Raw genomic sequence first — 25001 nt, forward strand, 5'->3', positions numbered from 1 at the left:
ATGCTCTTCTTCTTCCTGGATTTCTTTTTCTAAATATGTTGCCTGGCTTGGAGAATATCTAGATTCGTTTTGTATTACGTGGCCAAAGTACTGTATATGTAAATTACAAAGAGAGAATTGAACATGAACGATGATGGCAATGAAGCACATTCGGGAGGTGGATATAAATCGGGGCTAATAGAAGAGAAAAAAGAAATAAAAACAAAAAAATCAATTTGAAAAAATGACAATAAAAATTACGTAAAACCGGTCTGAACTGGAGTAGAAAGAAGATATTTCGAGTTCAGAATTTTCGTTGAAGAATAAATAAAAGAGATTCCAATAGTTTTTGAATAAATTATGGTTAGAATGAGTTTGTTGAAGAGAAATGATCAGAAAATCTGTCAGCTGATAATATTTTATAAATGGAAGAAAAGTTTTAATTTGACTATATAGTAAAAATTGTTATGACAATTTTTATAATACTTGACTGATTGTCAATATTAATTAAACACACCGGAGGAACTTTGAAAGTACTGTTACGGTGGTATTCATATGTTTCTTTCGGAGAAATACCTATATCAGGGTTGTGTGTACTTTTTAATCTCATTTTCATGTTTGCGAATTTTTGAAAATAAACTAAATCTGAATTTAACAACAGGAAAGAATTTGTATCAATTCACTGGAATAATCTTGAACATGAGTCTCTCAGGCAAATTTTAGCCCCAGTACTTTTTCTTTATTTATAAATGACACATCGACGCTAAAATGTTAGCGGAAAAATTTTGTTTGTAAATGATATTTCGATTGCATGGTGCAGTGTTAGAAATGAAACTTTTATTACAATCAGTGTAAATGTAGTTGCTTAAAAAGAAGCTTTGCTTACTTTTACCTTAAGAATACAGTTGAACTATTATATAAATTATATTTTCTGCTTCTATTTATTATTATTATTATTATTTTCAGTGTAATATATTCACCATGTAAATAAAATTATTTGTAAATATACTGCAACTATTTTGCAATGCGTTATTTTATTCTATTATTAATTAATATCAATTTTTCACGTTGCAGTTTTTATTGTAATACTTTATAATGCTTGTTTTTATTATTTTATTTGTACTACCAAGTCATGTAATCAAAACTGCTTTCTCATATTGTGAAGTGAATTCCACCTTTAGTTAGTGGTTCACTCAACCTCAACCGGTACCCGTATGTTTAGTTTCAGTTGATGTCAGTTTTTGGTTCGGTGTTAACGCATCCTCCGACAATTGATTAATTCCACGATACATTACATCCACGGATATTGATAACTGCGATATGTTATATTGCAGTCGCGTGTGCTAGTGCTGGTGATTAAAATAATAGTTAAAAAATGTTTAAAAGACAGAAACCGAAAAGTAGTTGTCCTACTGCCCAAAACGGCGAATCTCAACTCTCCCAAATGGAGAATAATGTTCCCGTCAATCCAGTGTCCAAAAACAATTTGCAATTTTATTGTCAGTTGGCTCACGGTAGTCCGACAGCTTTTGTATCCGGATTTTCTAATGTTAAGGAGTTATACGACAAAATTGGAGAATGTTTTGATATACCACCTTCAGAGGTAACTCATTAAAATATTTTCTACTGAACTTTAATGTTCTAAAGCTATAGCCATTACCATGTATTGATGTATTATGTTCCGGTGACTTTAAAACATTCATCCATATTTGTTTTATCCGCTCAAAAACAATCCATTTCAGAGGCCAGCGATATTTAGAAACTTCACAGCACTTCTGATTGCGTTTTTTAATCTGGCCTTCAACTCTTTAAGAGATGCGGTTCATGTCTCTTATGTCGTGACAAACACTTTCGTTTTATGACCCTTTTTTTGATTTGGGATAAAGAAAAAGTCACAAACTGCTAAGTCCGGTAACTGATACAAGGTTAAATTATTGTTTTTGGCGAAAAAATAACGAACAAGCAAAAGATTTCATATTTGTACGGAGTAAACTAAAATTTTTCAACACATAAATTGTTTGAACAGTAAATAGTAAAGATAAAATATTTTTGTACATTAACGCACGACGTACGTGCTTCGGTCTGAAAATCTGATGACTCAGCCCTTTTTAGATCTGGATAATTTGATTGATTTTTCCTTTTGTAATATGAAGAATTATTATGTCAACATTATACTATAATCATACATATAATCAATACCACAGAACCACAACCATGTAGATTATTTGCTGAATAAAATATATATCTCACGACATAATAAAAATACCATCGATTAAGGAGTGGAAGAAGGGAGGGCTGGTTTAAAAATTTCGAATGGGCCAAGACGGAGTATCGCGAAATAATAGCCAATTTTCAACAAAAGATCCATACTAGGGCATTACTTCCATTCGCATACTTAATATGGTATGAACATTTGGCTGTCAAAAAGACAATCATTCAAAAAAAAGCTCGTTATGAAAAATGAATATTTTCAAAATATGAAATCCTATCATTAAACATAAAATCTAAAATTGTAAAAATATACAGATCCTTCCATTCAAAATAAGAAATTGAATTTCAACTATTAGTATAATCAAAAAATAAATAAATAATTAACAATATATGATATAATTTTGTTGATTCAATGATAAAATGATGACATAAATTTTATTAATTGATGAATAACTAATCAAACATAATACAGCATGTGTTGAGTAATACTAATATGGTCTGGTTGTAGTCCAGATTTAGATCTGATCCAAATATTGGTAGAATTAATATATTATGATGATGTAGCAATGGTACAAATATACCTTGTCATTTGCAAAGGATGAAAAAGCTGTGAAGTCCTCAAGATTTAATTTCTTTCAATAGAATGTATAGCAATGAGAAATATTACATTTCAATACCTCGCGTTTTGTAACTATTGGTGAAATTTGAATAACAAAAAGTTTTTAGTAATCTCAGCAAATGTTGACTGTCAATTTCTGATTTAAAACTACTAATTACAAAGATCGTAGATATTACTGACTTTAGCTTTGATTGATGTTTTCAAACATCTGCTTGATATAGAATGCTTATTAATATTCTCGAACTTTCTTTTATGAAATTTTGAGTAATGATCAACAATATAAACGGTTCTTATATACCAATTGTTACAAAATATTAGAAACAGAAAGTATACATAGCCTATTCATTGAAAAATAATATAATCAAGTATATAAACAATTGATATGAAATTGACATTTTCGTTGATATGATAATATAATCGCCACTTATTACATTGGTCTATAGCATGGTGTTCCGTAAACTTGGTAGTGGCTCTCAGCTCTTGGTAAATGGGTTGAGTATCAAAGATGCCTATTATCATTAAATAGAGATTCTTCTTCTTCTTACGTTAGGACTAGGTCCTGTATTTTCATCAAGGGTTTGCCAGGAGTAGTTGGGATGCTGAGGACCAGCTTTCATACCACCTTATAGGTGGTCGTCCAGGAGGTCAAGTTGTGTCTGGTTTCTTTTCTTTTCCAATTTTTGCTAACCATTCATTTGGCATTCTGTCAACATGGTCTCTCCATTCTCTTCTGCGGCTCCTTGCCCATCTTACTACATCCTGAATATCGCACATGTCCCTTATTTCTTCATTTTTCTTCCGATCGAGTAACGTATGTCCTGTTATTGATCTCAGAGTCCGCATTTCTGTTGTTCTTAGGAGCCGTTTAGTGGTTGTGTTCTCTGCTCTAGTTTCTATTGCATATGTCATGACCGATAGAGATTATATTACATAATATCTTAGAGTTTGAAGCTTTTGAAATTTCAGCCAGCGAAAAATTTCCTAATGAGTATATAAACGTAAACAAATATTAAAAGTAACTTGTATGTTTCTTACTTTCCTTCAACACCTTTATCTATATTCTATGGCGTAGTAAGGCGTGGGCGATGTAGAGCCTCGCCAACAGCCCTGTGGTTGAGGGATCCTGAGTAAAATGTAAATGTAAGCTACTCAATACTTTAACCATATAAGATCAATGTATTTCATTACTCTTTGCTAGAAAAAAGAATCACATAAATTTGAAAGGTTATGGGTATCTCAAGAAGACCCTTTAAAATGAGATTGCGAGGTCGTTATATCAGGAACCAAAAAAAGTGGCCTCACTGATGTGTTACCGCAGACGATAAATGGCAATTTGATAGTTAGTTAGGGCTGCCATATTTTTTTCTGCAATCAAAGTATATTGGTTGTTAAAGGTAAGAAAAAAGTATATAGTATCAAAATAAAATACAATTTATTTTTATTTATCATTATATTTGAACATATTTTTGTCTTTTTTTGATTGCATTAAATTTGTACCTCTACTGAACAATCGCACGGCATCTTCACAGGCTTTATTTAAATTAAAGTATCTGAATAAGTAGTTCACTTTTTTCAAATTCAGATAAGCTTTGCTTCGTTCATCTCGCCATCACACAAAAAAACTCTTTGTGAAGTGAAGTCGCTTTATACAAGTTTAAAAAATTATCATACTCTGTTATTAAATACTTCCTGCCATTTTTGTACAATTGATAGTTCTGCAAACTCCTTAGAGGTACATATCTGACTATAAAGAATATTTCGCCATAAAATTACGAAATTAAGTATTTTCGCGTAATTGTGTGTTCTCATAAAGTAGAATAATCGGAAATAAAATACAATACTTTATATTTAAAAAACGAGTGGCAATCCAAGTCTCAGCCTGTCTTAAATACTTAGTTTCTTATTTGTAACTTCCTGTATATTCGGATTATAGAAAAAGACATTCTCAGAATCGATCAAACTTGTTTGACTTAAGGTTATTCACAATTTCTTTGCTGACGTGTTGTAATGTTTGTAATTTACCAGGATTGAAACCATACCGGAAACCAGAGAGAATCACGTTTTTATCTCTTGCAGAGAAACTGATATGTAGTTTAATGTGATTATCTTATTATTAAAAGTAGAGTTAAGCATAATTCCACACAAGCCACATCCATGTAATTTCAATGGTTTTTACCTCATTAAACATGCATTTATAATAAACTGTTTTAATTTTTAATGACCCAAGTTGTAAATATCTACTTAACGATAATGTTTATATACATGATAAAGATCAAAAATATTTTGCTAAAGTAATATAAAACGAGATTTACAAATGGGAGTGATAAGATGAAAAATAGTTTCAAAGAATTTTTATTGTACAGTTTTTTAAACGTTTGAAGAATATTATATATATATATATATATATATATATATATATATATATATATATATATACAGTTTTGACTTAAAATCGCTGTAAAAGTTGTCAATCATTACTCATTAGTTTCTACGGGATCCGTTTTAAAACACCATTTAATTAATTCAGAGAAAATTCAACCATTGTACAGAAGATGCGTAATGACGTAATGTTTGCGGCAGGTGTTATATTGAAGACAATTATTCCTGTGATCCTACACCAGGTAGGTTATAAATAGTTTCAATAACATTTTGGCAGAAGGATTGTACATCGCCACAGTTTCATATTATATACAGCGAAACCGGAAACTGCTTTCTTGAATTAAATTCAAGTGAATATATTTTTAAAATGTTTTTATAGTTAATCAATAATTATCCATTATCAATCATTTGCATAGGGGTTTATTCTATCTAACCGTTTACAGTAAAGATCTGTACTTGTTAAGGTTCAGCACCTCGAAATGAACAACTTCGCGTATACTCCACAAAACATACAGAAACACCTTTTTCTTATGAAAACCTATCCTCGCAGTATTGATGCTTTTGGAGAGCAGTGGCGCTATTGCGTTTTGGATTATCATATCATTTTTCGTCTTCAGTGATCAAGCACTCAAAAAACGTTTCTGTATGGTGCCCATCACATGTAATACGTTGCATTTGGCAATAATTTGTTCAGGCAAATTATGAAGGACCTTAACATCTGTACTGCTTATTTTCCCAATCCGCTGCATATATTCTTTCATGGGCGATTTACTCCCAATTCTGCCGTTAGCAAGTTGTTGTCTTAATTTTGTTCACTTTCTGATCGATAGCATTCATAGAGATAGAGAATTACTGGATCCGAACTTAGATAATCTTTGGCATTCAAAAATGTCCAATGCAATTGAATAAACATTACAAATCAAAAGTTTTCTGCTATTTATATGAAGTTTTGAAAATCATTTATCACGGACATACTAATAAATCATTATATACTTGAAATGCAGTTTTCAAGCTCCAGTTACTTTTCTCACATGTTTTATTTAAGTTCTAAAATCAACAATATAAGAATTTAACGCATGAGATAAGACTATTAATTATATAAGCAACAAACTTTTCTTAGTCTAATGGTAGATTTGCATTTGTGCATAAAGATTTTTAATAACAAATTTTTGTTTTACCTTATTTGCAGGAGGTATATTCAAGTCTTATATAGAAGAAGAAAACAGAACAGTAGTGACCAGTGGTGTTGTGCTAATTTTTTTTACCGGAACGCGTATATATAATTATATAGATCCTGGGTAGGCGGCCGCTCTGTGCGGTCTCATGTCCCAAATTTAATGACAGGGGGGGGGGTAACAAATGATAAAATACGCATAGTAGATACTCAAACAATATTGCATAAATATTTTTAAAAATACATGAAAACACCAATGGTTTTTATAAAATTATCCAAATAGGATTACGTTCAGGATTTCAATATTTCAATACGTCAGCCAATTCTCGTTATCAGAAATCATCTGTCCAAAAAGGAAGTACCGGAACGACGTTCCGGAGCGTTCCGGCTCGACAACACCAATAGATAATTAGAAAACAAGCTATTTACTGGAAACAGGGATATATACACCGTTTACTTTTTATTATTGTGGGTTAACATATGAAAACAGGTTCATTTATACTTCATGAATCACTACTGTCTCATTTAAAGATACCTAATAACCCAAATTTGAACTATTACCTCATTTTAAGATTCAATTCATACCTTTATTTGACGTATCATCTTTAGATTTTCGAATAATTTGAACTTGATTGATTAATTTTATTTTAATTTCCAAAACGTTAATATTTATAATGATCCATAGTGTGAACAAGTGAAATTTGTATGCTTATACCAATAATATAAAAACTCTATCTCGATAAGCTTTCAAGGACAGAGATGTTATGAACCGCGTTCTGGACAATCATCAGCGATCACAGATGATTTCGTCAATGTTGTGGTTGAAAACATTCGTGAAGACCGATAATTCACAATTCCAACTTTCGCACTGGAATGTTCGCGAATGTGGGTAGAACGGTTTTGCATAAAATCGTTTCTACATTGTTGTAATTTTGAAATTTTTATGTACTTTGGGTTCGCAGACTGCTTTGTGGTACATAAACTGCTTCAATTTTTTTAGATCGGTTTTAAATGATGAAGGAGAATAACCTATTTACCAAATACGTCATGATTATAGCGAATCTCTAACGAGAACTCTCTTCTAATTATAGGTTACATATAAGTAACATTTATCAGATGAAAAAAAATTAGAGAAGGGAATTAGCTTCCTATCTTCCGAAATGATCAATCAATATCAATTCTTAAAGTAATTTAGAAAATAAACGTTTCAGTATTCATTTTGCTGTAATATCAACATATTTATATGTGTCAGTAGTTTGCTTTATCTGAGTATTTCTTATTGCCCCTGATCAATAATATCAGTTTTATCGCCTCTTCTTTTGGGGTTGCAAGAAGCTTTACCTCGTCCATTTTGTTTAATCTTAATTCTCAAGTGACTTTCTCTTATATCATAGCTTATATCATAAATTCCTTCTTTAAATAGTATTATGATCCTTCCTTTCGATCCTTATGTTTCCATTACACAATTATGGCTCAAGATTTTATCAGTAATATTGTTCAACTTTCACATTTTCTCTTCTTCAATCGTATGATTAACTGCCTTTTCACGGTTTCCAGGCAGCTCTTTTTCCACAACTGGGATGGAACTCAATATTCTTTGAATTTACCAAATCTGCAATTTTTTTAATCACTTTGTTGTGGGCAATTTTCCTAAAGTCTAGAGTGATAACTTGCATAATCCATTATTATTCAGTTCTGGAGAAGGAAATCTATCATTTGTTCGAACGATTCTTTGAAAACATCAGCATTCATGTCCTCGTGGTGGTTACCGGAACGAAAAGATTATAAAATCAATAAACCATCTTTAACAAAACCGTTTGAACTGTCGATGTCTACTATTATTACTCCGCACCCCTTTTCTGTTGGTGGATTTGAACCAGTAGATAAATTATTTGGAAAAGCTTGTCTTCGAATAGTTTCATCTTTCCAAAATTCATTTGATGTATGTCCCCCATTGATCCATGTTCTATCTTGATAGAATATATTTCTTCTTTGATTTCTCAGTTCCTTTGTCTTCGGGTAATTTCTTCTCCTTACTACTATATCGTTTTTTTCTATTAAAATAGACTTTCTGGAATGCCATTTCCAGCGAGGACCTATTTTCTTTTAAAAATGTCAATAGTGTGCTTCGACTCAGTTCAGAGTAATCGTTATCATCTCGAACCGTGACAAGCATTTTGTCTACTGCCATAAATTCTTTTCTAAAGAAGAACGCATATAATTACCTACAAAGACTTCCGTTCAAATTATTTTTTATTAGAAATTTTGCTTTTCCCGGAGCTTCACGCTATTTAATAACTTCGTAAATCGGAGATTCCCCAACAACAAGCGTACCAATAGCTAAATCCATTGTGTCATTAACGCTTTTACATAAATGCTTGTTTTTAAATGATTTAAAACACTTGAATATTAAATTTTCTTCATTAACTGTTAAAGTACTGATTTCTTGGTGTTCACGCGGCCCTTCCAAATTTTCCATAACCATAATAAAGTCGTATTTTCGGTGAAATTTGTCGGGAAGAGATTCTTGGAATTGAAATAAAAAAATGTCTAACTTTGATATACAGGTACCTAAATAGATCTTATAATACGGCAATGTAATCTTCAGGGCTTTTGACCAGTTCAAACAGTTTTCTATTGCTCTGTACAGCTTATGGTTATAAAAGACCAATAAAAGCCCGAAAACTTGTATTAGCTCAGGTACATTAATGGAAATTTTAGGAAATATTTAGATTATTCTATAATAATATTTGAACTGACCGTAATGAAGTTTTCCATTAGTAAATAGGTTTTATTACACACTTTGATTTTTCGTTCGAATGTGTATCTACATATTTGTTCCGTAAAATGTTTTTAGCAAATTGGGTGTAATTTGATATTTCAAATGAAAAACTAATCAAAAACAGCTACCCACAACCGTGAAATCTCGTCAGAACCAACAGGTGTTTTAAAAGGATGTATCTAGTTTCTATGACAACACCGCGATGCAATTGTATTACAATAAGAGTAACGGTACACATTATAGTACGGTGAATTTAAACATGAATAATACATTTCCACACCTCTTGCAACAAAGTAGATTTTTGTTCCAGTGATGATGTCCTCATTTTAACGAAATCCACTGTAGTGAGAAATTTTAAGATTGCGATTATATTGTAGTTGTGAAATCAATATGGATACGTACGGATATGTATAACACGATAAATTATGTTTATAAAAAAATCATTTTTTATTTGCAAATCGAACTTGGAACTTATTTCGTTTTAACTTAAAAAAACAATCGATAATCGAAAACTGTACGAATATCATAACACGAGCACAATAACGAATAACAATGTCTCATTGCATTTAATGTTTTCTATCGTTGTCTGTGGATGAAAAAATGTCCATAATTTCATCAAAATCACTCTAAACTACGCTGAGATTTGTCGATTTATTGTTTTTGGTTTATTATTGGTATGTATACAGCCGTCTTTTAAACTACCAATGATTGTTTATAATTTCTGGTATGAAACCTCATCTTTTAGTGAATTAAACAATTCTCCCATAACATATAACTCCATTAGTGACTTTCGCGCATTTCTGTATCAGCCAATGCGTATGTTACAGGGCCGGATTAAGATTTATAAGGCCCGGGGCTAAAATAATGACGGGGCCCCCTCAAGGAATTCGAAAACCGGGAAAAATTCACAAAATAGTATCAATACTTTAGATTTGTGGCATCAACACATTAAAAAATACAGAATGATTTCCAAATGATGGGGCCCTCTTGGACCTGGGGCCCGGAGCTATAGCCCCCCCAAGCCCCTAGCTTAATCCAGCCCGGGTATGTTACAATATGCTTTCTAGTACAACTTGATTATAAAATCAAACCCACGGATATGGGGTATGGCACTGTAAAAATGTCAAAAACTACGAGACGATTATCTTACTATTAGTACCAACTAATTTTTCATCATCTACATGTATAATACTCAGATTAGATATTTACGATTTCATAAACATATACCATATTATACTAATAGTAGATGGATGCACCAAATGTTTTCATATTAATGATATTCGTTTACTCCCATGTATTTATGTAACAGCAGCATCCATGTTTCTTTCATTACCTATAGTTCGTTCACCTCATGTCACTATAATTAATAAAACGTATCATCCGCCTTTGTAATATTATCTCTTGTTCCAGATACTATTTTGTACACTAAATACATACAAAGTGGATATGAAAAAACTTTTGGGTGGCCAAATAGGGTTAGAAGACTTTATATTTGCACATAGGAAAGGTAAGTTGATATTTGTTTGGTCAAGAATATCGAATATTTCGTTCTATTATCGACTTTCAAAAGTAATTTGTGAGAATTATATCGTGGCCCAAATAAATGATATTTCTTACACATGAAGTGTAGATTGTAGATGTATGTTTTGCTTTATTACATTTATTTATGTTTTAGTGAATCTAACCTAGTTTTGTTACATTCATATGAATAAACTTTTTTATCGCGCAATAAAAAATTAGCGAGTTTCCATCGTATTCTGATGATTTTATTTTAATTTTGGTCAATAGTTCAATTATAGGTTTTCCGGCCTACAAAACTTGCACAATTACATCGCTCTGACCCCCAAAACTAGAAAATTTTCAGGGGTTTTCGTATGAATTTTCTGACACTACTTGCGAGGGTTTTCCGACTTACAAAACTTCTTCTATTGCTAGCGCATTCTTGGTCCAAACTTGATGAGGATGTTCCGTCCATTTTTTTCGTCCTAGAAAATCGGCCGACCTGCGCTGCCGTTTGGTGATGTACAAGTTTGTTCTTCCGGTTCACAAACTGAAACGGAGGTCACTTTATCAACCCTATTTTTTGTAGTCTCTGGGACTATTATGAGTATCTAAATGAAGTACATTTTTAAACAATTGGCTTTAATTTTAATTTTGAGTGGATTTTTTTTTTAAATATCACCATCAATTTTATTTTTTCATTAACTTTCAATTTAAAAGTGCTTTGGTATTATTATCAGATATATTTAGAGAAAATCTGATATTTTCAAATTATTTCACACGAGTGCTTTGAATTTAAATCTTGTGTCTTTTAACACCATTGTCCTTACATGAGAGTAAAGTAATTGAACTTTTCCTTTTTATAATTTTCATTATACTTATATGTTAATTTTCCGAGAAAAATCTTTGGAAAGCATTAATTTTCCATTACGAATTATCGATTTATGGTTCAAAAAAAGTAGCAAAAGAGCAACTCAGGTTATTATATTTCATTTGATTTATATCAGGACAGCCCAAAATAAAATAAGAAACTATGTAATACATTTAAGTGTTCATCAAGAGGCCGTAGGTGGAAAATCATCACTTCAAATGAATGCCATGAAAGTAGTTCTTTAAATTAATAATATAATTAGGGGGTGATGGTGTTTTCATTCAAGAAATATTTTTCAGTTGACGTAGATGTTGGGAACTGTTACCTCACACTGGCATTTGTTGGTTAAACTTTTCAGCAGACAGCTTACCTCAAGTTCTAAAGAAATGATGGATATTTGAAAAGTTTCACATTTACAGTACCTGAAATATATTAACACATTTGTAGAAAGATTCGTAAATCCAGATTTCAGTACTCAGCCTTTCACATCTTCAGTTTGTATGTGAGCAGAGCAGACCTTTAACTGCAATTATGTGATGTACATTGAGATACCTTTTACTAAGAAAGAACTGAAACTGAATTAGACGTGCTGCCTGATTGATATCCCAAGCTTACGAAACTTACGGCTAACACTGCTGAATTTTGGGAAACACATTGTGGAAGTAGCTTTTCAAATATGAAATTTATAAAGTCAACATAATATAAATGTTCCACTTATTGAGTTATTTCACTTAAAAACAAACAAAAACACGTTTTTTCTTTGTATATCATACCGATTGAAACTCGCTGATAAAGTTGCAAAGTATTTTATATTTCGGCAATAACCACATTTTTTAAGCCGCCCTCGGTACATTTGAACTTGGAAAGTTATGATTTAAAAAGAGTTTCAAGTCACAATAATTGTCTGAAAAATCGGTTCTATTCTAAATAGTTTATAGAGAGACCCTGAACTATTTAATTGGCCTATAACTGATTTCTTAATCATTCACATTATAAACTGTTGAAACCGGTTTTATTTTATTTATCTTGCATATTTTGATCAGCATGTTTCATAAATCTTGTGATAATTATAGAGACATAGGCAGAAGGTCAGATCTATTGTAATACAAATTTATTTAAAGGTCGACCCAAAGAAGTGGAATTAACGAAATCGGAAGACGCTTTAGGACTTACAATTACGGACAACGGAGCCGGATATGCATTTATAAAACGAATAAAAGACGGATCCGTCGTATCTAATATTCCCCATATACAGGTAAGGTATGTAAATTAGAACGCACATTGTAAAACCAGTAGCGTCCAAAATTATATTGACAAAATTAGCAATGTCCGATTAAGATTGCTTTAAGTGTTGTTCTATTGACCTGTAGTTTCTAGAAGTGATAAAAATTATTGAAATTCAGGATTTTATGATTTTTATAGATACATCGGAAAAAAATTGAATGAGGGTATTTTTCTTTAGATCCACAAGGTATTGTTCAGTAGAAGATCTTCCATTTTCAATAGGAATGATACATTTTAAGACTGCTCTTCAATCTAGGATGTGGAATTTTACTATTAAGACATTGATTGTCTGAAAATGGATTCAGTTGAAGATAAGATGATAATTCTAGCGAGTGTGATGGAGAAGTTAGAACTTTATACAATAGGGATAATTCGGATCTACTTTTAGAAGTGGCCGTATGAATACGATTATGCTGAACGTTCGGTAGCGTCATTTACTGTAACTATTCTAGGAATGGTTGATAAAACCGTTGACTCGATTGAAAGTATGTTAGAAATCTAATGGAGTACATTTGAAAAATTTATTTGCAAGGTGGATGCCGCGACTGTTTGATGCTGATCAAAAGCTCGCTCACATTATAAATTTAACGAATGTTTTGATATCTTCTGACGTAATCCAAGTGGATTTTTCTGTCGATACGTCACAGTTCCATAGAAACTTTTTTGTCGCCCAATGTCATGGCCATAGACTTTTGACATTGCAAAGGTCTAATCTCTATTGATTATTTACAAAAACGGAAAACCATGGAAATTGTTCAACATTATGTTGATTTAATGACATACTTTCATCTTCATTATGATTGTCTTGTTTGCGATATTCACCTGATCTGCCCCGTCATCGTTTACTTTCTGTTTGGCGATCGCGGATCTTCTGAAAGATTATTGGATTCAAAAAATTAGAAGTCTGTTGGACCAAGTGTGTAAAGTTAAAAGGAGTTCTTGTTTTGAGATTTGAGATTACTTGTTTCATCTAGATTTGTATTAAAAGAAATTACTTTCAGTTTTAGAGATTCGATGCTCTCCAGATGATCCTTGTAGGCAAATTCAAAAATAGCATTTTAGGATTAGGTTATTTAATATACATTTTCCTAATGCTTTTTGTCTCTACCTTTTTAGGTAGGGGACCACATAGAAAAATTAGATGGTGAAAATATGATTGGGAAGCGCCATTTCGAAGTAGCAAAAGCTCTAAAAGAAATTCCAAAAGGAGCCACGTTTACAATTCGACTGGTTGAATCAATGAAAAGTGGATTCACGAATATAGCTCCAAAAATGGGTAAAGTCAATGGAAATAAGAAAGGATATGGAAGTGGCAAAGAAACTTTAAGGTTCAAAGCAGGTGGTAAAGCAGAAATACAAGAACAGGTAAGCTCTATAATATAAGTTACTTTAAAACTAGTTTGAACTCAAATTTATTGAATGGCTTAGGTAAGCCTCAGATATAAAATAATAGTAAAATTTATTGACTGTATATTAGCGATTGTTCAAAATGACGATTTTATTAGGTTTTTTGAGGTTATGAATATTATGAAGAAATATGAAGTGATGATGCGTCTTGTAGATTGTTTCGTATGATTTTGACGGGGTTCTAACATTTTTCTAGTATAAAAAGTGTGATTATCCTATTTCTGATTTGTCAATTTCTATTTAAATGACAATTAAATTGTATTGCATATACAAGGTCATTTTTTAGATTGAATACAATGGATAGAATATAGACTTTTTTTGTTAAAAATTAGATATTATACAAATAAACCTGATTTTGTTTTCACGTCTATAACCTTGGTCTTAGAATAGAGAGGAAATTGCTAAATTTATAGTATAATAGCAGTCACAGTCATTTGAGTGGGTTTTGTACAAAACACTGTTATATTTTTTATAGGCCACCATTGTTGTTGTAAGAGTATTTAACAATGTTTTAGTAAAGGGAAGTATAAAAAATGTCATTGAAGACATAAAAAAATTGATTGTGATTTAGAAATGATATATGTATTTAATTACTGAGATATGAACAAGTAAACATGTATATGAAATAGCGATATTTTCACCTGACCAACAAAAAGTTAATATGAGATTTATTGAACCATCTGCTACGATTACCTCCAACTTTCAACCAACTAAGATATATGGATCTATCTTCGTTGGTGCAACAAAACGAAACGAAAAACCAGAATAACCTGAATATGTGATTCTGTTCAACTGAGAAGCAATTTGTATCGCATTCACGAAGTACCAAGTATTGGAAATTTCTACTGATGCTAAAGCCTCAACAGTTAAATTTCAAACTTGAACAAGCGGGTGCAAAAGGTGAATATACAGAAGCTTTGCACAGAACCATCAGATGACAATTATTCCAAAAATATCCTTTCATATCTTTGGGAACGCTGAATTGATCAAGTTCCGTATATTTCAACACATTACTGACATTTGGCGAGAATTAAGGAGTAAAATTGATCGAGTCAATAAACCATTTTAAAGATTTTTCAGATGATCAGTCAAGGTTAAAATTATATGGGTAATCTACCTGTACATCACAATCACAAGTCTATCGAGGTAGAATGACTTCTTCTATCAAGTTTTCAGTATTCAGATCGAAATTTTATATATGAGAAAACATTTTCACATCACCTAAATAGAAATCTCTTTTTCTCGACTGGACAGGAAACTTAGATTAGAGTCCGATATATCTAGAGTTTTTTAATAATGGTGGTGAGAGCTACACAAAATAATAACATTTGTTTTTGCAGGATTGTGTGATGGACGCAGGAGTTGAAAAAATTAATAACATTCTAGAATCATTCATGGGTATCAACGATTCTGAGTTGGCAACGCAAATTTGGGAACTATCAGTAGGCAAACAAAATTCAATGGATTTTGCCGAATCGATTGATGACTCAGACCTTGCTGCATTCGAATTCACTGATGAAATTATCATAGAGCTTTGGGGAGCAATCACTGATGCAAGACATGGAAGATTGAAGTGAGACATGTGCCAGGAACAATATTTGTACTGCAATTCGAAAAGTATCATAATTTAGATTAGTCAACAAACGAATTAATTAATGCTTTTTATTGTTGATTGTTGACATGTACCTAAATAATTATTTAACTTGTTGAAACAGTATACATTTAAATATTTTTGATTATGTTCGACCAACCCTGAGCAATAACGAAATTTTGGAAGTAAAATTAATATATTGTAAGTCGCTTTCAATTTTGGGGTAAAAAAAATCATTTTCTAAATAAACGATACTACAATGGAACTGTACTGGTAAGGTGTGGCGTGAATGATTAAATGAAAAACTGGAAAATACATTTCGGAATCCTAAAACTATTCATTAATAAAAATTAAATGTTACTCATAATATTTAGATATACGATGCCAATTCATTTCCGAGAAGTTATCAATAAAAAACAAGTGAATAAAGTTTCACACAGACTTTTATTATCCACCTCTATTCAAAGCATCCTTGGCAATCGTCTGAACTTAATTCGTTCAAAACCATGATTACTGGTTCTTTGATCTCCTCTACACCATTGTGATAAAGCCTTCTTTGAAGTGTGATTTCATCTTGGTAAATAAAACAAGTCGTAGGGGGCAATAACGAGACTATTGGGTGATTGCCGCATCATTGGAGAGCTTTTTACTTTAAACTCTTGTATATTCAATGAGGAAGAGGCTGGTTCAGAACGAACACGGCAAACGCGTGTTTGATTCCTTTTATAACATTTTACGGACGATTTCTTTATATTTAACTCTTCAGCTGCACGAATGGTTGAGTACCAGCCAGATGTGAACATCGCGCCTAAAAGTTCGACAATCGCATAGTTACGAGTGGTAACGCGAGCTTATTCACGTGGATCGTTTTGTACTAATTAACGTTCCTCTTGGAAATGATTTACCCATTCCGACTACATGTTTTTGACATTTATCAAGGATTTCTGAGTGTTTTTTGGCACTAAAAATTGAATACGAGTCGCTCATTTTTACAACACTAAAACAGTTTTGTAAAAAAATACACACAAAAATCAAACAATAGTTTCAGGATTGTTGGCGGTCAGGGACCATTGCGCACTTAGGCCTTCTAATAGACCCGTCGTGCCCCGCTTGGAACTACCAATGTCCTTTGAAAAGTTAATTAGAAACACAAACCAAACGTGTTTCACTTGCAAGTAAAACTGAAAGAGAGTCTTTTTTCTGAGCAGATATAGGAACTTAAACCCTATTAATCCCTAACGTAACCTATGTATAAAATACTTTATGATTATTTACAATAGCTCAAATACAAGTTTTTTTACCGCATAGTCGGTCATTACTCGTTGACCATCAACTAAACTTAACAATACAATTTTCAATATTCCGTCTAAACAAATTTAAACAAAAGTTATTTCACAATATACTCGTAGTAAACCAGGAAATTGGTTAATTAAATCATTCAAATTTTATTCGATAACAATGTAGAAGGTCGATTTAAATGACAAAAACTGTGAAAAAGTCTTTTGTGTCTGTGATTAGTGGATTATGTTATTTCTCAGATCATGACACATCAGTAGATAAGCTTCCGATCCTACAAAGAAAACCAATTTGTCTGTCCGAAAATTCCCCATCAGTATTCTAGCGCTTTCATTTAAGACCAATTTATCTTCTCATTTGGACTAAATATATTTTGCTAAAATTTGTTATAGGACACAAATGGATAAAAATCTCTAGAGGATAAAGTGGCAATATGAAATGTAACTTTGTGATTAACATGATACAATCTGACCACTATTGACTTGCTTTTTACTAAAAGATTCTGTAACTAATTACCCCATGCAACTCGAAATACGAAAGCCATATTATTGCAAGCACTCTGTTCTACTCAGCTGACATTAAAATCATTAAAAATGCTACTATTCGAAAATAAGCAGTATACATTTTTCAAAATACGTAGAATAAATATTATAAAAAGAAAACATTGTTCCAAATGTTTGTTGACTAAACTAATAGTTGTTTTAATATTAGTAATTAGGAATTACATTGTGAAGATTTAATGAATGTTATATGTAATTAATAAAGAGTTTAAAATTTTATTCTGTTCTTTTTTCTAACAATTAGAATATGGATACAGAATAGTGCAGCTAAATATGCATCAAATAGAAAATAAAATTATATATTAATGAAATTCATATAGAAGTATATGGTAACTTAAGCACTGTTTTAGACGTTTCAAAAAATACTGTAATCATGATATTTATGTAAATAATCTTATGTAAATGGAGAGATTCACTCTGGAGAGACAAAACACAACTACTTTTGTTAAAATAGTACACCATAATCTTACTGAAATGAAGGAAAGTCGGTTGTCCACAAAAATGTATAGTACAGTTCTCTTTGTACCTACCTAAGGGTTTCCGATGAAGATATTGTTTGTTACTCGGGCTCAAATGTAAAGTGAACTGAATAATTTATATAAGGATTATAGTTATTATAATTTCTCTTTCTTGTCGAACGTTATGTTTTCTATTTCATAAGACTTAGTGAAACAAAACATCTATCATCATCTTCAATAACTTTTCCTTCTCTAGAGAAGAGGGCAATCGGTGTATATGAAAAAGTGTCCGTCGAAATGCGTTAGATGAAGATAACGCCACATTACCATCGGGGTAAATTTTAAAGGAAGCACCAAATATTATTTATGCCCTGAACAACTTTTTGCAATTTTGTACAATGCAAATAATTGAAATTTTTAATACACTAGCATCATTCTGGAAGGTTTTTAAACTGTTATTTCTTAGTTAAACACTTTTTCAACTCTTCTTCCATATGAGATACTCCTCCTCTCTACTTTCCATATACATATCTCCACATTAGGTTTTCTGCTTATAATTGACAATTACATAGTGTCAAAAAAGTTTACTGTAGTGTTGGTTGCCTAACAAAACACATTTTTAGCAGTATTATTTTCTTTTCTTTTGTAAATTAATTTAGTTCCACCCACTAGTTATTTACTTTCTCATTTCCAATCTTCACCTTAGCATTACCTTGACTTCTAACCTCGCATTACCTTGACTTCTTCTTCTTGTTCTAAAAATTTGACTATAATTTTTGGCTAATATTCCACAACATGAATGGGATTACGTATAATTATTTGCTAAAATTATGGTAGTAGGATAGTACGAAAAATTTCTTAGTCAATAAAAACCGGTAAGGTAAAATACTTTTATACGAATTAGACATAAGTACTGTGAATATATCTAGTTAAAATTACGCTCAAACAACAAGTATACATTTCTATTTAAAATAAAAACATATGATAATTTTTAATAATAATACTGATAACCTTTGAATTTATTATTTAATTAATAATTAAGTACTCAATCAAATTGTAAATTCATAATTCTTATAGCGATTCTTGAAAACGTAACTTGTTCGAGTTTGTTTTAGATTTTACCTGATAAGAGTTATTTATTTACAAAAATGTTCAAATCTCGACTACTCACAAAAACCTTAGGAATACAAATTTGGAAAAGTTCATGTGTATCACAAGATGTTACGAAGGTAAGAAATGATATAAAATACAGGATTTACATTAATAGCTTGTTTTATAGGTTACCATTTGTTGTTTTGCTACAAAATGCCCCAACAAAAGAAAAATATATACATTGGAAGAAGCTGTGAAGGATATACCTAGTGGATCTACATTACTTATTGGAGGTAAGCTTTAGAATATGACAAAATAAATATATTTTATAATATGATGTTCGGAAAACACATGTTTATTAAAATTTACTACTAGGTTTTGGCCTCTGTGGTATACCAGAAAATATTATAGCTGCTTTATTAAAACATGAATCTAGGGATTACACAGTTGTGTCAAATAATGCAGGGACAGATAAATTTGGATTAGGTTTACTGTTGAAGCAAAAAAAAATCAAGAGAATGATATCATCTTATGTGGGTGAAAATGCAGAATTTGAGAAACAGTTTTTACAAGGAGAATTAGAAGTAGAGCTCACGCCACAGGTATTTAGAAATATGTTTAGTTTAATAGGTCAATTCTGTTAATCTACAGTACTACTTATAGTTCAAGGTCTGAATCAGCATATAATTACTGATTAAACTAACAGTCTTTTATTAGCACTAGTTTGAATACAATGAGTTTATCATTTATATATATTAACTTTGCTATTAACATCCTGATTTAAAAGTTAATAGCCAATTCTATTTATTACACCTATTTTATGTTTAGTGTGCAAGATAACATATTTTAGTTTTTATATAAAAACAATGTTAAGAATTCTAAAAATAAAAATTACTACTAAAAATGCATTTAACTACTGAAAGTACAAATAAAGATTCTATACTATATTGAACTCTCATTTTTTAATAGGGTACTTTAGCTGAAAGAGTTAGAGCAGGTGGAGCAGGTATTCCAGCTTTTTATACTCCCACAGCTTATGGAACTCTCGTACATGAGGGTGGAGCCCCTATTAAATATGACCAAAATGGTAAAGTAGAATTAGCTAGCAAACAGAAAGAATCTCAAATGTTCAATGGAAAACCTTATATCATGGAAGAAGCAATTACTGGTGATTTTGCACTTATTAAGGCGTGGAAGGCAGATCCTGTAGGAAACCTTTTATTTAGGTAATAATAATACATATCATACATACATATTTCTTTTCAAAAATTTGTGTGTGTGCGATGTTCCTTTCATGTGATTATAAGGAGAGGATTTAAATGGAACTGTTAACTGGCCTTAGAAAGTGCCAATAATAATTTCTTAAAGCCAAGTTACCATTTGGTATGGACATAGATTATAGACTTTCTGGATACACACTGCCTCTTTGTTAATACTTAAAGCTTCTTTCAAACCTGATGCAATCTGGAATTTTGGTCATCTGTCACCAATGCTTTGAATATCCTTGATCTGTTTTAAGGTTTAATTCTTGTACTGATATCTCTAACCTGTATTCAGCATATAGTAGCAACTTTCCCAGTTGTAAATTCTGATTGTGTTAGGTTAGGTACTATGAACTGAAGAGCTATTTGGTGATCTTCGAGGATAATTGAACATATGTTCATATGGCGTGTAGTTTATTACAGTACATATCAGTGACCTGATTGAATGAAGTGATTCAGTCGGAACTCACTGCCATTTTCCGATTTTCAATTTTTTGACTTCAGAACAAGCTAAATCGCTTTCACACAAATAGTGTCGTCGTCCGAAAATGCAAAAGTGTATTCCAAAGTTTTTTGTTTTATAATAGAGTTAATATTTCTTTGAAACCGAGCAACCCCATTGTTGACGCCAAAAGGAATCCTGATAAACTGCCACAAATTTCAGCATGTTTCAAAAGCTGTATAAATTCGCTCTTCTTGAATGAGAAATTGGTGGTAGGTGCTGCTAAGATCTATTATATTGAAATATTCATACTGTGAAATTTTGTGCACCATATCTTCAGTATGGGGTAAATTTGTTAATTGTCAATGAATAGTCTACAACCATTTTCTTTTTATGATTTTCCTTGCTTGTTACTATAACTTGAGTTCTACATGAAAAATTACTCAGTAGTTTTTTTTCTAGCATCCTTTGTATTTCTGACTTGATGAAATTCATATCAGTGCAAATAGAGGATATGGCTTTACATTTGCCGCAGCCAAACTGCAGATAATTTTGTCTCAGAATACCATGGCCTATAATAAGATCATAATTCCTTTAGGACGTAGAGTTTATTGTTCTTATTAGTATGGATCTTTAGATCAACTAAACAGAATCCACTGACAGATGACTTGAGTACATAAGCTGCTAATATTTAGTTTAGGGGGAAATGTTTTTATTCGATTTTTGGTAACAAAGAATGCTGATATGTAACTGTCGGAGCAACCGACTGTCAACTAGTTCTTATGGTCTTGGATATGGATATGGTTAACATGTATGCTAGCTACAGCTTTCAAAAGGCAAGCAGGAGAGGCAGCAAAAATCATGTCAGTTAAAGCCGCTGACATTTTTTGTTTTGCTAGTCTGTTTCTTACTTTTCAAGTCACATACTTGCTTAAAGTGTCCCTTTTTCCCACAATAAGAATTATTTGCAAGCACTGACTTTGAGGATGTTTTGATCTTCCACAGTAATATCACTTTCGAAAGGCGGCAACAGTTGCTGGCTCGTATTCATCAGTTTTGGTACTTAACGTAGTATTAGAATTATGTGGATCAGAAACAGCAGCATTGATTTGAAAAATAGGTGAGTTATGATTTGCTTCCGAATGTTGTTGTGACATTCTATCTATATAGAAGAATGGACCAGGTTGTGACAAATTAAAAGTGTTTTGGCATAAACTGATAATATAACAGAGTAAAGATTACTAAAAATAAAGGTAACAGTAAATATAGGACATATGAAAGTATAACTGTGGTTCATTTCAAGATTATTTGAATACATTCCAGTCCATATACCCTCAGTATTTTTAATTCTGCCAGTATATTTAACCCAGCCTTATCACTTTCTGTTGGTTCATTTTTTTGTATCAGATATAAACTCTTTGATTAAACTATTAAAGTGATATTATAATATTTATCATTCTAAAATATTTGCTCTTGTAATCCTTGAAATATTTTTAGACTTATTTCAATCATTACATATCGTTGGAAATGTTGGTCTCCCTTAAACTTGAATGATTAAGTGAATATCTTGAATTGTTCCATGGGCCTCAATGAAGTAGATAAATATTTATTAGTACATATGTTTCACAGAAAGTCTGCTAGAAATTTCAACCATCCTATGGCGAAGGCTGCAAAAACAACAATAGTTGAAGTAGAAGAAATAGTAGAGTTGGGAGAAATTCAACCAGATGAAGTTCATTTACCAGGTATATATGTTGACAGAATTATACAAGGAGAAAAATATGAGAAGAGAATAGAAAAAGTAACTGTTCAAAAAAAGGCGAGTAGTACAGATTCTGTAATAAAGAAAAATCCGGCAGCAGCTAATAGAGAAAGGATAGCAAGGAGGGCTGCACTAGAGTTTAAAGACGGAATGTATGGTATCCTTTAAAAAAATAAAAATATGGTTTTAAAATTGGATTATTATAAATATTTTCTTTATGTGTAATAACTAAAATTAACCATTTATCTCTTCTAAATGTGTATGTGATGAGCTGTAATTTTGATTTTTCCGTTTAATTTTACTTTTTTCCATTTTACTCACCAACAGAAACAGTTTAATACTGAAATAATAAAAGTGAAATATTACTAAAACAAAATAACTAAGATATCATTTTTCTTAATGTTTTATTGCAGTTAATCTAGGTATAGGTATGCCAATGTTGGCCTCCAATTACATTCCTCCAAATGTAGAAGTATTCCTACAATCAGAAAATGGAATCTTAGGTCTTGGTCCCTTCCCAGATCCTTGTGAAGTTGATCCAGATCTTATTAACGCTGGAAAAGAAACTGTTACAGTGGTACCTGGTGCATCTTTCTTTGGCAGTGATGAAAGTTTTGCAATGATCAGAGGGTGAGTCAATTGATAAATGTTATGAACCAGATTATTCTACTTTTATTTAAATTTTAGGGGGCACATCGATTTGACTATTCTAGGTGCAATGGAAGTTTCACAGTATGGAGATCTTGCAAATTGGATGATCCCTGTAAGTGCATTCCTATATTTTTCTAAACAAGAAAATGTATTCTTTCGATTTCTAGCTGTGATATTGTATGGGTGTCTTTAGTATTTATTATTAATCTTTCTAAATTTGAAGCATTTCAATACAATAGGATTGCATTGAATTGTAATTATCCATCACCATAACAAGCACAGGAGATATAAGATCTATCATTTGCTGGGAGTATTTTTCAGAAATATTAGCATACATGTCCTCAACATAATCTGCAGTCTGTTTTATCCAAATGCTAGAAATACATCATTGATAAATACATTTTTGAATAGTGTGATGAGGGATGAAAATGTTTTGTTTTCTCGTTTTCTCTGAAAGATGAAATAGATTTTACATTCAAATTCGAAAAAAAAAAAATTAGTATGTGATCATAAAAACTGCTAGAAATATCGCACATATCAGCTTATATAACATAATTCAGATTTCTACTACTGCATATACTGCGATTAAGATATTTCTTTTGAAGTGAAGGTTTTTGACTATGATTTCTTCCCTAAGTTTTGGATATTATCATTCAAATAACTTCTTTAGTTGTTCTCTATGAGTGAGTGCCATTTTTCTGTAATGTTTAATTTGGTAGCATGCTAAATCACACAATCACTCAATTCAAAAACATTTGAATGATATTTATTGATATTATAAATTATATTCTTATAGGGGAAGTTGGTAAAAGGTATGGGAGGTGCAATGGATTTAGTATCTGCTCCTGGAAGTAAAGTTATCATTTGTATGGAACATTGTGCCAAAGATGGAGGGCACAAAATATTAGAAAATTGTACATTACCTCTCACTGGTAAGCAAGTGGTGGACATGATTATTACAGAAAAAGCAGTGTTTACAGTAGATCGTGAAGCTGGACTGAAACTCATTGAAATTGCTGAAGGTGTTGGTGTAGAAGATATTTTGGCTTCCACAGGTTGTAACTTTGAGGTAGCTGAACATCTTAAGCCAATGGGTCAAATAGCACAGTGATAAAGTTGTATTTAAAATTATATGTTTATACTGTTTTACAAATTACCTTGAATAAACTTTTACTATTGTTAACTTCTTGCAAATTTTTCTTAAATAAATTAATATATATATATATATATATATATATATATATATATATATATATATATATATATATATATAATATATATATATGAAAAGTAATTATATATTTTTCAACCATTTGATAAAAAAATTACAATAGGGAGGTGAAATATAACGATCAAATGCCCTGTTTTAAGTTCAACTATTCTAGGATATACAGATTTTTTAAAAATGTGTAAGGGGTCATAAAAATATTACATAATGCATCTGGAAGTTGTTAAAATGAATTGTTATTGTCTTAAAAGCGTTTGCGGCAATAATAAATAAAACAAGAGATTTCTAATTTGCAATATGTGTGTATATTCCGGAATTATTAAATCACTCATAGTTGCATTGAAACAATAACGAAAACAAAATAAAAATGGCGTACAATACAGTCCAGGGATTCGCCGTAAAACGTAAACGAAAAGGGTTGCCTGCCAACTTGGGAGAGCAAAGTAAAAGTGA

At 31.4% G+C, this 25001-nt stretch overlaps 2 protein-coding genes across 4 annotated transcripts; both read left to right on the top strand.

The window, feature by feature from the left end:
* The first annotated feature begins 1162 nt into the window (after positions 1–1162).
* On the top strand, positions 1163–17872 carry LOC130451724 (PDZ domain-containing protein GIPC1-like). The gene is made up of 5 exons (XM_056790929.1): positions 1163–1582; positions 10555–10651; positions 12637–12770; positions 13916–14164; positions 15547–17872. The coding sequence occupies exons 1-5, from the start codon at positions 1355–1357 to the stop codon at positions 15781–15783; spliced, it is 945 nt and encodes a 314-aa protein (XP_056646907.1). The 5' UTR covers positions 1163–1354; the 3' UTR covers positions 15784–17872.
* An 830-nt stretch (positions 17873–18702) lies between these two features.
* On the top strand, positions 18703–24503 carry LOC130451723 (succinyl-CoA:3-ketoacid coenzyme A transferase 1, mitochondrial). Of its 3 annotated transcripts, none has more exons than XM_056790927.1 (9): positions 18703–18991; positions 19227–19340; positions 19391–19496; positions 19579–19805; positions 20173–20429; positions 22537–22826; positions 23083–23299; positions 23357–23432; positions 24117–24503. In XM_056790927.1, exons 2-9 carry the CDS (start codon positions 19260–19262, stop codon positions 24429–24431), a joined length of 1569 nt encoding a protein of 522 aa, XP_056646905.1. In that variant the 5' UTR covers positions 18703–18991; positions 19227–19259; the 3' UTR covers positions 24432–24503. The 3 variants fall into 3 exon arrangements, with proteins under 3 accessions (XP_056646905.1, XP_056646903.1, XP_056646906.1); XM_056790925.1 differs by having other exon boundaries at positions 18703–18986; XM_056790928.1 differs by lacking the exon at positions 18703–18991 and adding an exon at positions 19009–19063.
* The last annotated feature ends 498 nt before the right edge of the window (positions 24504–25001 follow it).

The sequence above is a fragment of the Diorhabda sublineata genome, chromosome X (assembly GCF_026230105.1).
Source record: "Diorhabda sublineata isolate icDioSubl1.1 chromosome X, icDioSubl1.1, whole genome shotgun sequence".
In the NCBI taxonomy this organism is placed as follows: domain Eukaryota; kingdom Metazoa; phylum Arthropoda; class Insecta; order Coleoptera; family Chrysomelidae; genus Diorhabda; species Diorhabda sublineata.

What these genes read in the sequence shown, in the direction of transcription:
- LOC130451724 (XM_056790929.1), top strand. Translation starts at nt 1,355, where the DNA reads ATGTTTAAAAGACAGAAACCGAAAAGTAGTTGTCCTACTGCCCAAAAC. An exon ending in TATATTTGCACATAGGAAAG is followed by an intron (nt 10,652 to 12,636) that starts GTAAGTTGATAT and finishes ATTTATTTAAAG; the next exon opens with GTCGACCCAAAGAAGTGGAA. An exon ending in AAGCAGAAATACAAGAACAG is followed by an intron (nt 14,165 to 15,546) that starts GTAAGCTCTATA and finishes TTGTTTTTGCAG; the next exon opens with GATTGTGTGATGGACGCAGG.
- LOC130451723 (XM_056790927.1), top strand. Translation starts at nt 19,260, where the DNA reads ATGTTCAAATCTCGACTACTCACAAAAACCTTAGGAATACAAATTTGG. An exon ending in ATCTACATTACTTATTGGAG is followed by an intron (nt 19,497 to 19,578) that starts GTAAGCTTTAGA and finishes ATTTACTACTAG; the next exon opens with GTTTTGGCCTCTGTGGTATA. An exon ending in GTTTAAAGACGGAATGTATG is followed by an intron (nt 22,827 to 23,082) that starts GTATCCTTTAAA and finishes GTTTTATTGCAG; the next exon opens with TTAATCTAGGTATAGGTATG.